Source organism: Aristolochia californica, unplaced genomic scaffold (genome assembly GCF_029961685.1).
Source record: "Aristolochia californica isolate CCGP_79_NKW_82.1479 unplaced genomic scaffold, dmAriCali1.0.hap1 SCAF_9, whole genome shotgun sequence".
Lineage (NCBI taxonomy): Eukaryota > Viridiplantae > Streptophyta > Magnoliopsida > Piperales > Aristolochiaceae > Aristolochia > Aristolochia californica.
This window is the reverse complement of record NW_027182290.1, coordinates 29,924,813-29,940,822: the sequence shown is the minus strand read 5'-3', so window position 1 is coordinate 29,940,822 and position 16,010 is coordinate 29,924,813. Positions and strand designations below refer to the sequence as shown.

Below are 16,010 nucleotides of genomic sequence, written 5' to 3'. Positions count from 1 at the left end.
GCAACAAGTTCCAAATCTTGCATGTGACTTTGAGCACTACCACAACTTCATATTTGCAATATTAACATTAAGACAATTGGACTGTTCTTCAGAAACTTTAATTACTTGACTATTGCTTGATGTATACTTGCAATAAGCAGTTTGTGTATTGTAACTGATGTGATTATCTGTTCACACTTTTTTTTTTAAATGATGCTGAGTTTTTTTAAGAGAGCTCAAATGAGCAGATTACAAGAGGGGAAACCTTTCCAAACAATGAGAGATTGTTGGGAGGTTTCGAATTTTGTCAATTTATCAACCAAAAAATTGGCTGATCTAGGAACGAGGTTCTAATTACAATGAATGGATGACACAATATCAGTAATACAATCAGTGATTGGCCAGTGGCACCAAGGAGGGGAGCTATCTTTTGAACACCAGCTAATGATAGTCTTTGAGTCTCCTTCGATAAACAACTTGCCATGAAGCCGCTCTTTAAAGATTTGGAGGCCGAATAGAAGAGCACTCACTTCAGCAGTATTTGAATCAGCAATACCCACCGGCCCTGCATAGGATAGAATAGGGTCTCATTTTCTCTTCACACTAAAAATAACATATGGAAAGATATCTAGGAAAGGACACTGCATGCAGTGACCTTAGGACTTTAGTTCATTTAAAAAAAAAAACCTTAAGACTTTAGTTGAGCTAAGCTGATCTTGTCCAATAGTGGGCTCATTGAAGTACATCTGTTTCCTCTTCTTGTAATTTATATAATTTGCATTTCTTGTCTTTCCAAAAGAAATCTTAAAAAATCAATTTGTATTTCTTGTTCCTTTATTTTGAAGTGCTCTCTTTCTCTGTCTTTATTTATTTATTTATTTATTTTTCTGGTCTCATGGAAAACATTTTGCTTGTAGAGGTATAAGCTATAAGATAGTAAATAATGCAGTATATCAAGCAGGGTAGCGTTCTTAGAATCTGTAATGTTACAATTTTAAAAAGTTGTGTTGTTATATCAGAAATTTTTTCATTCATTCTCTGCTTTTGTCCTTTTATTTTTTAATTTAATTTGTTGTTGTTTTGTTTCTTATTTTGTTTTTTAAGATCGTTATAATTGGCAATGGGAACCTTGGTTTATTTGGATGCATTAGCTGATAGTTCTTTCCTTTGCTGGGATTTTCTACTTCTTTTATGTGGTCTTTAGATGTATTTTTCCTGTGACTTATTTAAGTTTTGACTTTAGTGCTGAAATTCTTTGTAGTTTTTCAATGGACTTAATATCACGGCTGAGCAGAAAAAAAGTTTTAAAAAGATGATTCAAACTTATTATGAAGCATCTGCTGATCTACTCCAAACTGAGCATACGGTAAGTCCAACTTTCCCTTATTCACTATGCTGTGTCTTTCTTAAGATTGTTACATAGGTCAATCAAATGTAGTTCATTTTGTCCTGAAGCCTCATAATTGTCAACTACCGAGCTGAATTTGGATCGTACATCCAAGAGGGTGTGCATTGGAATGACTTAAATGGGAATATCTTTCAGCTTGCACCTAATGGAGCTGGGGCAGGTTTTTGGCAAAAACTTCCTGCCATATGAGAACGTAAAAAAGATAGCAGAACTGGGCGGGGTTTTGGTGTTGTAACATGAAATGGCTTAAAAGGGTCATCGTTCCTACATGCAGGAAGCAGAAAAAAGAGTTTTGCAAAACTATCTGTACGAGGAAAAATAAATAGGAAGTAGCTGAAAGCAGGTGGGGGTGTAATTGGGGGAAGTTCCTTTATTGTGAGCAGGACAATGCTGTGTTTTTTGTACTTAGCCTGAAGAAGTACTCAACCTGACCAGTCTCGCACCACTTCGTTTTGCATATATGATGTTCAATTGGAAGAAATTTCTCCTAGGAATACCCGATCTTTGTTTCTATGACTGCCACTTCTCACTTGGTAAAAATAAAAGAAAAAAAGTAAAAACAAATTCTCTGCAATACTGAACACTTGTACCTGTTGGATTTGTAGAGAGCAATATTTGGCCATGGTGTGATTAACTCCGGCATCCTATAGTCTGTATCAATCTGAATTCACTAGTTTCTTACTTGCACCATTATGTACCAGTCAATTTATCATAAACACTGACAAGTATTGTAATTTTTTCTGTACAGTCACTACGACATATGGAACATGAAAATTCAAAGGTTTTGAATGCCAAAGGGGAGCTCAGCGATGAAAATGTGAATGCATATGAAAAGCTGCGGAAATCATTTGACCACTTATTCCGGGGTGTCTCTTCGTAGGTTTCTTAGCTAGCACTTTTTCCCAAATCTTACTGAATCTTGGCTCTCTTTTTCCATAATGAGGTTGTGTTTGACAATGAGCTTTCTTATTACCAGTCCAAGATGGATAGCTTATTGTTATCACATTCATCTGGGTCTTTTCCTACTATGCTGCATTCAACTCTATGTATCCTCATTCTCCCTTTTTTTTCTAACATGTGCTTGTTCCATTAGCCAGATTTATGTTTTCAGAAACATTGAGTTGTGATTGTTAATTGTCACTGTTTGTAAAATATTTAGTGTACATGAAGCTGGTGAAGTTTTCAATGTATATTATTGCTTTTGACAATGCCTTTTACTGTGGGTTTATATCTTACTTGTCTTTAGTCAGAGTTTAAGGTCCTCTTACTTATTCTTTCAAGAGCCTGGGACTCATTTTTAAAAACTAATTGATACTATTTTCTATAACATAACCTGATGACTTGATTTTGTCGGCAACCCTCTCCCTATTTGATTGGTTTATAATTTTCTGTATTCCTTGAAATCTCTGTGACTATTGTATCTTTGTCATGTTCTGTCCAAGCTTCGACTTTTTTCTAGATCTCGCTTTAATGGAATGCACTTTGTCACTGGTATGAAAAAAAATGATTTTGAGGCATTGTTTTAGACATTGTTATGAGCTAAGAGAAGCACTCAAATGACTCTAGTATTAAGGGAACAGTAGGTTCTTCCTAAATACTGGTCAGTGTCATGATTTTTTTTTATTTTTTTTTTGGAGAAAGGCGCAATTGTATTAGGAAGGTAAAGGCAGCAATAAATCAAGGAGGGCCCCTTACAATAAGGGATTGAAGAGAGATTCCCTCTCTAGCTAAAGAGTCAGCTAAACTATTGGCTGACATCGGTACACGAGTCCAACAAGAGACTAAATCAAACAAAAGCTGCTGAATTTCAGCTAAGTGTCATGAAATGTTGGTAAATGATTTTGATTTATATCAGAGTATGAAAGTTTGACTGACTTATTAAGTCCCAACTTCAAATTGTACATGAAATAATTTATAATTTATATTTTTTGCAAGAGTATGTGATTGTATTGTTCATCTTTACCTGGATCTTACCTGACTAAAATGCTGCATGGGGTTCTTATTTCATCTTCTTTGTTCTCTTCATCATGTTGGGTCCTTGCATTGAGATCATATTCGTTACAAACGAAGGGAATTTACATGAGGAAAGTATGCTGTGGCCATTTTTCCCCATAATTTCGGATGTACTCAACAATGGAGGGTTTTGGAAGAAATTATTTTTTTAGTTTCTTTAAATAGTAAAACTATTTTTTCATTGTATTCTTTTAGGAAGACCAGTCTGATAGTGGAAAAGGAAATCTGGAATGATTTTGTTTCCTAAAATGCACTCATTGCTCTGTTCTTTACTTTAGTTGCTTCTGTATAAGTCTATTTATTATCTTGTTGACATGCTTTTTCATTATGTCATTCTCTTTGCAGTTTGGCTGAAGCAATTGATATGCAGCCTCCTGTAATGCCAGAAGACGGTCACACAAGGGTTGCAACAGGAGAAGATACCTCCTTTGCAAGTGCTGGGAAAGAATCTTCCTCTCTTGAACCTGTTTGGGATGATGAAGATACGAGGTCCTTCTATGAATGCTTACCTGATCTCAGGTTTGTTTTCTTGCAATTTGCAGATGTTTCTTTTTTCGCATTAGTTGTTGTTATTTCTTGGTAATCTGGAACTACTTTTACTTTTTTGCCAATTGATTTGCATGTCCAAAGTGTCAATGTGTAAATTATTGTGAAAAGAATGTTGAAGTTGACCTTAAAGAAAAAAAAAAAAAACCCATAGAACCTCATTTTTTATGTTAACTAAGTTATGCAAATTGCTGATGTCCAGGGCATTTGTTCCAGCTGTACTATTGGGTGAAGTAGAGCCCAAGACCACCGACCCATCAACCAAGGCATCGGAGCAGCAACCTGTAAGGATATACAGCTTACAATGGGTGCAGGACCAAATGAAATATATGTAGCGAATGTTTGCTGATGTTATTTTTGTTGATTCTAGGATGTTTATTCAGAAGGTTTTTTGATGAACATATCTTTCACCTCAAACTATGAGCCTCTCTTTCACAAATATTACTTTTTTCAAATATTTTTCTGAACAAGGATTTTTTTTTTTTTTTTTGGCTACTTGGAAAGGATACCATGACAACTGAATAATATTTTTTTCTGTGTTTATCTTCCTGTTTACCAGGTTTATAAGTGTTATATCTTTAGATGATTGAGTAGGCAACAACAGAGGATGGGTCTCTGTTGCTGCTGCTGCTGCTGATGCTGATGATGATTATCCATACTTGAAAGGAGAATCTGCTGACATTATTTAATATTTGCTTGCATTATTAGGAGATATGAACCAGCATTTTGTGTTCATTGCAATCTTGTGCCTTGTGTGTTCTTGTAGAAGGAGAATTAAGAAGAAAAGAATGGACATGAAGAAAGAGAAGAAAAGAGAGAATCAGAAGCCTTTTGTGTTTTTCGAAAAGGTGTGTGAGGAATTCATTGAAGAAGAGGGTAATACAATAGTTAGTCCCCCCCAATATGAAAGGGAATAAAATATTACGGAATTACAACTTCAAAAAAGACAAACTAAAAGAAGAAAATCACAACTGAAAACCTGATTACCAAATAAAAAAAGGGTAGGGAAAACAGAAAAGCAGAGTACGCACCAGAACTAATACAACCAAAGAAACAAAAGAGTTGAGTGTAAAAAAATAGAGAACAGGAAATAATAAGGGGAGGGAAATGAACTGCTGGTGGGTGACTCCCTCGGCTGCTAAACTGTTAGCTATTCGGTTGGTGCCTCTATGAACTTGCTGCTGACTGGTGGACCTGGATTTATTACTGATTTCCTCGATTTCATCAAAATACGCCATGAAACACCCTAGAGGGGGCTTTTAGATGGACATGCTGCCAACTGATGGACCTGGATGTATTATTGATCTCCTCAATTTCGTCAAAATACTCCATGGAACACTGTAGAGGGCGCTTCTTCCTAGAAGTCCAAGAGATAATTGAAGTAGAACCTCTCTTAACAACTAAGGGTGGCTGCAAGCCTCTTGAAATAGAGCCTGAGGCCCTAGCGAAGCCGTCAGCTCTGCCACTAGGGACTCACATTGCTCCAAGGGCACAGTTAAAACAAGAAGCATTGTCCCAATCTAAGATCCTGGTGATCCTCCATCTCCTACAAGCGCCAGTTCACCCCCCCCGGTAGAGATGCCATCAAAGTTGAGCTTCAGTGGAGGGCCAAACAATTCGCTGAATCATTTGATATGGCCATTGATCTCCAATTTCTCCTAATGATAGAGCTGGGAAGAGGGAAATTTCCTTTAATTTGCTTGCCCAAAAAGAAATGCAGTGCATTGTCTTCTGAATAATTCTTCCCAAAATTGATTTTTACCTTTGGAAACCCTTCTATTGTGCTCATTCCAAATGTTTCATGTGACAGCGGTGCTGATGGGACCTAAAAAGGCCTCGCTAGTCTTGCACTAGGGAATTGATTAAAAGAGAAGAAACTGAAACCAAATATAAGGGTATAGGCTGCCTGGGGCCAAATCAATAATCTCCTCTATTTGATGTGAAAGTCACCAAGGAGGATCAGCATTAGTCTTGCACAACAATATTAAAGCAAAGAATGTCCTCCACAATAAGAGGCTGTCTCAAAATGATCTTTGACAATGTGCATACCATGAAGGAGGCCATTTGTCTCCGCTGAAATAGAGTTAGAGAAGCCAGTAGGGCTAGCATAAGAGATAATTTTGTTTCTTGTAGCCTTGGAAAATGCCACCATATCCTGCGGGTCCTAGATCGTCATGAGCACTACCATCAAAATTGAGCTCAACTTTTTCTAGCGGAGGGGAATCCATTGCATAAGAGCAACCGCTTTTACTGATCTGAGAGTAGCAATCATAGCCCAATATCCCTAATATGGCATGAGAAAATTCTTTCTTGTGAGAAGGCAGGAGCAATCATAGACCAATATCCCTGAAATGGTAAGAGAAAATTCTTTCTTGTGAGAAGGCAAGAGAGAGTGGTACAAATATCCTGATCAAATACTTATGTAACTGATTCAGCTTTGCCATTGAAATTGTGAATTTTTTTTTCTTGTGAGAAGGCAAGAGAGTAGAACAAGTAACCCGATCAAATACTAAGTAACTGATTTAACTTTTCCGTTGGAATTGCTAAAAGTTTTTTTCTTGCGAAAAGGCAAGAGACAGTGGTATGAGGAACCTGATCAAATACTTGTGTAACTGAGTCAGTTTTGCCATTGAAGATTCAGTTGTTCCTTTCATTCCAGATACACCAAGGTACGACTGCCAATATGGTTCACTGTTGCATATTCTCAAAGTGAGGAAGAGGATGGAGGGGTGAAACATCAGCTCAGAATAAGAGAGGGAAAGACATAGTTAATATTGAGCAATCCCCTACTTTTATTATTTAGTTAATATATTGCGGTGACTAAAAAACCTATTAATTGAATCAGAAATTTTACTGCTTAATCTTAAAACACAATAATGAGACACTCTAATACTTGGCAGTTCTTGTGTAAAACTTCAGATGGCTTATGTTATTCAGATACTTGTACTTTCTGAAGATATGTTAAAGCATTTAAGTGATATTTGTACTGGTTGCTTTTTATGTGTCATAGTGTTTATGCTGCTGTGTCATTATGGTGAATGCACCTGTCTCTCACTTTTTGGGATTCAATTTTCTCTGTTGACTTGAGATAATTTTTGGTTCAAGGAACCAATTACAGAGGACCAGGGTCATGTCGTGGGACAAGAAAGTGGAGAGACCTCTTTAGATTCTGAGGCACTAGATGGAAAAGGTGAGGACAAAGGCAAGGACAAGGAGGACAAAGATAAGGAAAAAATAAAAGAATCGGATAGAGGGAAGGACAAAGATGGTGAGAGAAAAGGAGAAGTGGAGAAGGAGAAGTTGAAAGGTCATGAAGGATCAAATTTAGATGGTCTGTTGCAGAGGCTCCCTGGCTGTGTGAGCCGTGATCTTATTGACCAATTGACTGTAATCATCAATAGCTTAATCTTTCCTTTTGAACTCTTTAATGTTTATTATTGTTGGTATGGGAAATTTATGAGATTTATCATTTCAGGTGGAGTTTTGTTACTTGAATTCAAAATCAAACCGGAAAAAGCTTGTACGGGCTTTGTTTAATGTTCCTAGGACTTCTTTGGAGCTCCTTCCATACTATTCTCGTATGGTAGCAACATTGTCAACGTGCATGAAAGATGTCTCTTTGATGCTTTTGCAAATGTTGGAGGAGGAGTTCAACTTTTTGATAAATAAAAAGGTAAGTTAGACTATTTTATACACTGCCATAAACTTGGTCCTATTGTGTCAGGTCCTGTATATACTATGTCAAGATTTGCTTTGTTGATATTTCTCTTCTCTTTTCCTTTTCATCTAATGTTTCTATAACATTCTTTAGGACCAAATGAACATTGAGACGAAGATAAGGAACATAAGGTTCATAGGAGAGCTTTGCAAATTTAAAATTGCTCCTGCTGGACTTGTCTTTACTTGTTTGAAGGTGAGGTTATCTCGTTCAACTCTAGATATCCAATTGTCATTTTGTGGTATGCATTTCAGCTATGCATACCTTTTTCTTCTTGCATAAGTGATGCAGAGGGCCAATTGCCCATTTGAATTCTATATTGTTGGAGAGATTTGCTATCTTGCATTTGAAAAGTAAGAGAAAATATCCAGACATGGATATTGGGAAAGTATAAAGGAAGACCCCGGGATATAAGGAGTGTTTGTTGATCACGATGACAGTAGTCAGAGCCAACTAACCGATTTTTCTGTCCTTTTTAGCATGTGGCTTTCCAACATCAAGAGGCTTGCAAACCAATCAATTGCAGCATCTTCCATTTGCAAAAAAATGTGGCCTTGTCATGCTATATTATTATTAGAGGCCATGGAAAGTTGACTACAATTTGCAATTAATTTGTGTTCTTCTGTTTCCATAGTTTATGAAATGGTTCCAGACTTGTATTTATTTTAGTTACCAGGTGTCTGTAATTTAATTTGTCTAATAGCAATTTTGGTATCACTGGAATCCTTTATGTAGGCTTGTTTGGATGATTTCACTCATCACAACATTGATGTTGCTTGCAACCTCTTGGAAACATGTGGTCGTTTCCTATATCGATCTCCTGAAACTACAATTCGAATGGCAAACATGTTAGAGATTTTGATGCGGTTGAAAAATGTAAAAAATTTGGATTCTCGGCATAGTACTCTTGTTGAAAATGCTTATTACTTGTGCAAACCACCTGAAAGATCTGCCAGAGTTTGTAAAGTCCGGCCGCCATTACATCAGGTCAGTAAAACAACTTTTGATTTTCATTGAGGTCATGGAGTTAAATTGTTGAAAGAATTTGTGTTTTTTATTTTGTAATCTTCTGAGTATCAGTGACTTTTTCTCTCTCTAATTCTCACTGTCTTCAAATAATCTGCAGTATATCAGAAAATTACTTTTCTCAGACCTGGATAAGTCCTCCATTGAGCATGTTCTGCGCCAGCTGCGTAAATTACCTTGGGATGAATGTGAACCCTATATTTTAAAAAGTTTCATGAAAGTTCACAAGGGGAAGTACAGTCAAGTTCACTTAATTGCATCACTCACTGCTGGTTTGAGTCGCTATCATGATGACTTTGCAGTTGCAGTTGTAGATGAGGTTCGTTGTAGTTTTTTCTTCCATGGTTTCATGTGATTGTGTATTGGTTGGAGATTGTTTGGGAGATTAAATTATTTATTATGTGGCTTATTCACTTGAAAAAGAACATGCTGTAAAATGTTTTGAAAGTTTTTAATGATTATAGGAGATCTGATGTTTGATGCTTGTTGTTATGTGATCAAATTTCCTAATGTATTTCTTTCTTGAATACTGAATGAAATTTTGTATTGAAAGATAGGATTGGGCCTTGCGGGGTTTCAAGTCTCACCAGGGTAAGGGGTGTAGTGCGTCTGTGAGCACATAATTAACATTCAAAAGACGAAAAACAAAGAAAAAGTTAGGAAAAAAATGTAACTCATCAGCTTGAGTTGGAAGGACAACAGGAACAAATATAAGCTGCTGAGCAGCAAAGTGTTGTGTTGTAGGGTAGTAGCTGCGAAATATAAGCTCCAAATAAAATTGTTGGCTCTGTTTATACTTTTCATCAAGCAGAGCCTCAGCTTATGAAAACCCATTTAGACAGCAGCCTTTGGTAATTAATAGCAAGCTGAGTTCCAGGTAAGATGGACAACAGAAACAAATATAAGCTGCTGAGCAGCAAAGTGTTGTGTTGTAGGGTAGTAGCTGCGAAATATAAGCTCCAAATAAAATTGCTGGCTCTCTTTATACTTTTTATCTGCCAGAGCCTCAGCTTATGAAAATCCATGTAGACAGCAGCCTTTGGTTAATAGCAAGCTGAGTTCCAGGTAAGATGGAGCACATGTTAAATTCGCAACAGATGTATAGGTAAGGGAACCCCCAATTTATGTGTTCTTCTGTGATTTTATAGACTGGCCTGAGACCAAACATTTACAGTAAGGAACCTCAGCTGCATGTTTGAGGCAATAAATATCTAACTTTGGTGGTGGGGGTGGGGGTGGAGTGGTCAGGGTCTGTGAGGGAAGTATTTGATATGTTTACTGTACCCTCTTTGGTTGATTTGACTCAATTGAGGTGCAGATATAGGCCCTCCTTTTGGTTTTTAGTGTATCTGTAGATGAGCACTTTCTCAGATCTTGATGTCATTGAAGCTGAGTCAGTAGCTGTTATCAGCTGGAGGTTGAAGGAGAAACCCCTACCATGGTAGATTCTCTCATTTTTCAAGGAAATTGGGGATCTTTTTGGAGATTTGTTTATGCGGGTGTCTAGGTGTGCTAACCATCTTGCTGGTTACTTTGCTAAGTGGCAATCTCCCAACAGTACCTTGTTGTGAGAGCACTCTACCTTTTGGTTGACAATGTATTGGTTGGTTTTGTTTTATCCTTGTCTTTTTGGTGATTTAAAGTTGTATGATTATGTATCATCATGTAATCAATATGTCCCAATTTGTGCTTGTTAAAATATCAACTCATGGGGCATTTTGGTTATTTTATATATTATGTTTTTATCTTATATGATGTCTGTTAGGTAGGCAATGTCTTCATATGCCTATGGTTCAATTTTCTTTCATTTAGAGGTGTATTTTAGGAGATATGTAAAAGTTTATGTTTTGGAGGGCATTTTTGTTTTTTTATATAAAATCACTTAAAACCCTGATTAAAAGAAAAGGGGGCGTCCTTTTTTAGACACACTCCAAGGCAGCAGCTGCTGCTCCTCTCCAAGCTTTTTTCTCTTATTTCTCATCTTTTTCACCCAAATATCAAAATTTTCATGCTATCAGAGCAAGGTTAAACACTTTTTGGGCATATTTCTCTCATTTTTTGTGGTTCTTCTCTCAATCTTCAGTAACCCTTTTGGAGGATCTTCCCAGATTTATGGATTGGTAGGGTAAAAACTTCATTTTTTCCCTTTTTCTGCCTGCCGTAGCTTCTTGGCTCTTGGCTACTACTCCTTGTTGAAAGATTATTGGGGTTTTGAGTCATTTAATGATCCCAATTTGAGAAATTCCTTCAACTACTCCTTGTTGAAAGATTATTGGGGTTTTGAGTCATTTAATGATCCCAATTTGAGAAATTCCTTCAACTACTCCTTGTTGAAAGATTATTGGGGTTTTGAGTCATTTAATGATCCCAATTTGAGAAATTCCTTCAACTACTCCTTGTTGAAAGATTATTGGGGTTTTGAGTCATTTAATGATCCCAATTTGAGAAATTCCTTCAATACTGCATGTGTCACCCAAATTTCACGCAATTGAGTTGTTTATTCTTCAATTCCTGGTCTTGATTGCTGAAAGTGATTGTTATTCATTGGAAATTGGTTGGGATTACTGCTGAATTACCCTAATCGGTTCAATTGTGGGACCCACTTGGCTGCACATGCATAAATTTTGGGGAAAAGGTTCCCAGTTGATTCATTGACGCATTGTTGCGCTGAATTGTGGTAGTTTGTATAACGGCTGAATCCAGTATGCAAGTTCCTGTCCAGAGGACCAAATGAGGTCTCCGATGTGAAATTCTCTCAGCCTATTCAAATAACTACGATCTGATTGAATAGTTCGAATTATGTCAACTAGTCACATTCAGTTTTCATGTATTTGAGGGTCAAAAGGATGGCCAAATACATAACAGATGATCCCCTTATACCTATTATTGGGGATTGGGTGGCTGAAAACAATTTAGTGATGACCTGGTTGGTTAACATGAAGTGTGGCAGTAGATCGCTAACAGGTTGCTTCACTGAGATGAGAGGGGAGTACAAAAGAAATCAGCACATTCCATCCATTTATTGCGAATGTTAAAGATATTCGTAAGAAAGAAAATCAGATTCAAGTGGCTCGGTTTTTAGATGGTGTGGGCTCCGAGTATGATGCCATTTGAGCTCAGTTATTGGCCAATGAGGATGTGACCACCCTAGAGCAGACATTTAATAGGGTTATTCAGGTCGAAGGTGCAGTAGTGAGTAAAAATGACTCAGGTGGAAGTTTCTCAGATGCAGTTGCTCTTAACCTCTTGCCCTCTATTGGCAGATTTGATGGTCAGTTTCATGGTGGTAATAATAGATGTAGTAGAGGTTGCTCCTTCTCTACCCGTGGTCGTGGTCAGAATGATAGGGGGGGATAAAAAATGTGTTCACTGTGGTAGGTCAAAACATATTTCTGAAAAATGTTGGGAGAAATTTGGTAAACTTGCCTGGGCCAACTTTATAGTTAGAGAACAAGACACCTCTTCTCACACTGGTGCTTACGAAGAAATTCAACTGTTAGTACAACAACTAGGCCAATTGACTGCATCATCTGTTACTTCTCCGATTGTAGACACTCATCCTTCATCCTCAGCAAGTGCCACAATGGTGAGCGCAAGTATGACTGCATCGAATATGTCCCACTCTCCCTCCTGGATAATTGATTGAGGAGCCTCTACCCATATGTCAAGTATGTTTTCCTTGTTTCAGTCTATTAATCTGTCTTCTTCATATCGTGGAGTTACTATGGTTGATGGGTCCACCTCTCCCATTCAGGGGGAGGGTACTGTTCACACTACTCTACAAATATCTCTTGTCTGTGGGTCGCATTACTAAATCTTTAAAGTATTATGTAACTTTTTATCCTAGTACTTGTGTTTTCCGGGACTTGCAGACGAAGAAGATGATTGGTTACGAAAATGAGAAGGGAGAACTCTAGATGCTGGATGATGTATCTGTTTCTCTAGCTATGACACTCTCTACTAAAGATTTATCCTACTTATTGCATCTACGCTTGGGACATCCGTCACTAGTTAAGTTGCGTCGGTTTTTTTCCTTCATTGCCAGCAAATATCTCATTTGATTGCGAGTCGTGTTAGTTGGGAAAGCATCATCGGTCCAGTTTCCTAGTTAGTTCTAGTCGTAGCACCAAATTGTTTGAGTTAATTCATTCTGATGTATGGGGCTATGTTGGATTTCTAATCCATTTGGTTTTAAGTATTTTGTGTCATTTATTGATGGTTTTACTCGAATAACTTGGGTGTACCTCCTACTGGAGAAATCTGAAGTCTTTGATGTATTCATGAATTTTTTTTGTCAAATTAAAAATCAATTTGGTGCTTGTGTTCATGTGCTTTGTACTAATAATGGTTAGAATATCTTAATCATAAGTTTTTGATATTTTGTGCCTCCCATTGTATTACCCATCAAACGTCTTGGTCCTTATACTTCTCAACAAAATGGGGTGGCAGAACATAAAAACATACATCTTCTTGAGGTTACTCATACACAATTACTACACATGAACGTTCCTAAGTCATTTTGGGGGGATGTTGTTTTAACTTCTTGTTTCTTAATTAATCGCATACCCTCCTTTGTTTTGAATGGTTAGGTTCCTTTCCAAGTTTTAAAACTACATTGTAAACTATTTGAAGTGGTACCTCGTGTTTTTGGTTGTACTTGTTTTTTCTATATATTTGGAGCTTTAGTTGATAAGTTGTCACCTCGGTCAATCAAATGTGTCTTTCTAGGGTACTCTCGCCGACAAAAAAGGTACAAATGCTATGACCCTGTTCACCAAAAAATATGTGTCAGTTGATGTGACCTTCTTTGAGCATACCCCTTATTTTGAGTCTTCTAGTGAGATTCTTGTTTTTTCCGAGTCTTCTTCAGATAGTCCACTTCCAAGGTTTGTTCTGGATCTCCCAATTCCATCAGGTTCCTCTCCACCTCTTTGTGTCTGTAGCCGCCGTCTTCGTGCTACTACAGTGCCTCCAACAGATAAGCCTACAAATTTACCTTCTCATGCCCCGCCGTCTTCCTCTTTGCCTGTAGGTTCTGTTCTATCAGATTTGGTCTACGGAAAGGTAAACAGTTTTGCACTTCTCATCCTATCTCTAAATATGTTTCTTTTGACTTTTTGTCCCCTCCCTTTAAGTCCTTTGCTATGTCCTTGTCTACTTCTACTATACCCCGTTCCAAGCAAGATGCTTTGGGTTCTCCAAAGTGGAAACAAGCTATGGATGATGAGATGAGTGTTATGCTGTCTCGGGGAACTTGGCATCTATGTAATCCTCCGACAGGAGCTACTATTATGGGGCGTAGTTGGATTTATACTATAAAATATAATGTCGATGAATCTATTAACAAGGCCTGATTGGTAGCAAAGGGATATACATAGACCTTCGGTGTTGATGTGTTTGAAACATTCTCTCCTGTAGCCCGACTTACTTCGGTATGTATCTTAATCTCTATAGTGGTTAATAAATGTTGGCCTCTTTTTCAACTTAATGTGAAAAATACCTTCTTGTATGGAGATTTACATGAAGGAATTTATATGGAACAACCTTCTGGGTATATTGCTTAGGGGGAGACATGGAAAGTATGTAATGTCAAGTGGCTAGCCAATACAACCGAAAAGGCCGACATGTTAGGTGCGGAAAGCATAACACACTTATCCAAGATAATAGTGGATGGAACCACTCTGACACCCACCCTGCCCATTCTCTACCTCCTCTCACGGGATTCGAACGCGGGATGTGGCGTGCCCAACTCTGATACCATGTCAAGTGGCTAGCCAATACAACTGAAAAGGCCGACTTGTTAGGTGCGGAAAGCATAACACACTTATCCAAGATAAGAGTGGACGGAACCACTTTGAAACCCACCCCGCCCATTCTCTACCGCCTCTCACGGGATTCGAATGCGGGATGTGGCGTGCCCAGCTCTGATACCATGTCAAGTGGCTAGCCAATACAACCGAAAAGGCCGACCTGTTAGGTGTGGAAAGCATAACACACTTATCCAAGATAAGAGTGGACGGAACCACTCTGACACCCACCTCGCCCATTCTCTACCGCCTCTCATGGGATTGGAACGCGGGACGTGGTGTGCCCAACTCTGTTACCATGTCAAGCGGCTAGCCAATACAACTGAAAAGGCCGACCTGTTAGGTGTGAAAAGCATAGCACACTTATCCAAGATAAGAGTGGACGGAACCACTCTGATACCTACCCTGCCCATTCTTTATCGCCTCTCATGGGATTCGAACGAGGGACGTGGCTTGTCCAGCTCTGATACCATGTCAAGTGGTTAGCCAATACAACCGAAAAGGCCAACCTGTTAGGTGCGGAAAGCATATCACACTTATCCAAGATAAGAGTGGACGGAACCACTCTGACATGTAAGCTACAAAAGGCCATTTATGGACTTAAACAGAGTCCTAGGGCGTGGTTTGAGAAATTTAGTATTGTACTAATGCAATTTGGGTTCCACTAGAGCCATTTGTGACTATTCTATGTTCATACTTAAGGGGAAGACTGGTGTAATTGTTTTGGTGGTCTATGTAGATGATATTGTACTCTTTGGTGATGATCTTGAAGGCATTGCTGGAGTTAAATAGTACTTGGCCACATATTTCTAGACGAAAGATTTGGGTCCCCTCAAGTACTTTCTTGGCATTGAAGTTACCTGCAGCAAACAAGGTATTGGGTTCTACCAGAGCCATTGTGACTATTCTATGTTCATACTTAAGAGGAATATTGGTGTAGTTGTTTTGGTGGTCTATGTAGATGATATTGTACTCTCTGGTGATGATCTTGAAGGCATTACTGAAGTTAAACAGTACTTGGTCACATATTGCCAAACGAAAGATTTGGGTCCCTTCAAGTACTTTCTTGGCATTGAAGTTACCCATAGAAAACAAGGTATTGTTCTCTCCTAGAGGAAATATATATTAGATATGTTGCAGGAGTATGGTTTGTGGGGTGCTAAACCGGTAGATACTCCCATTGAAGTCAACCTTAATCTTCATGACACAGATGGTCCTGCTCTCAAGGACAAAACTCAATATCGACGCTTGGTAGGTAAATTGATTTACGCTACAATTACCAAGCTAGATATGTCATTTGTTATGGGAACTGTGAACCAGTTCATTGAAAATCTACAGAAAGCACATTTAGAAGTTGCGCAACGGATTCTAAAGTATTTGAAGGGTGCACCTGGAAAAAGGTCTGTTGTATACTCAGAACGCATAGATTGATGTACTTGGAAATTTTGATGCTGATTATGTTGGGTGTAAGATGGATAGACGATCTACATCAGGTTATTGTCGTTTTGTTGGA

At 38.1% G+C, this 16,010-nt stretch overlaps 1 protein-coding gene across 1 annotated transcript in view; it reads left to right on the top strand.

Annotated features, from left to right (window-relative positions):
- LOC137941890 (regulator of nonsense transcripts UPF2) overlaps positions 1-16,010 on the top strand; it is a 30,506-nt gene that overhangs the window by 7,701 nt on the left and 6,795 nt on the right. The window contains exons 6-14 of the mRNA XM_068787501.1: positions 1,241-1,345; positions 2,136-2,263; positions 3,746-3,919; positions 4,149-4,230; positions 7,052-7,333; positions 7,422-7,619; positions 7,758-7,859; positions 8,400-8,651; positions 8,791-9,009. Coding sequence (XP_068643602.1) covers positions 1,241-1,345; positions 2,136-2,263; positions 3,746-3,919; positions 4,149-4,230; positions 7,052-7,333; positions 7,422-7,619; positions 7,758-7,859; positions 8,400-8,651; positions 8,791-9,009 — 1,542 coding nt within the window. The remainder of the gene's footprint in view (positions 1-1,240; positions 1,346-2,135; positions 2,264-3,745; positions 3,920-4,148; positions 4,231-7,051; positions 7,334-7,421; positions 7,620-7,757; positions 7,860-8,399; positions 8,652-8,790; positions 9,010-16,010) is intronic.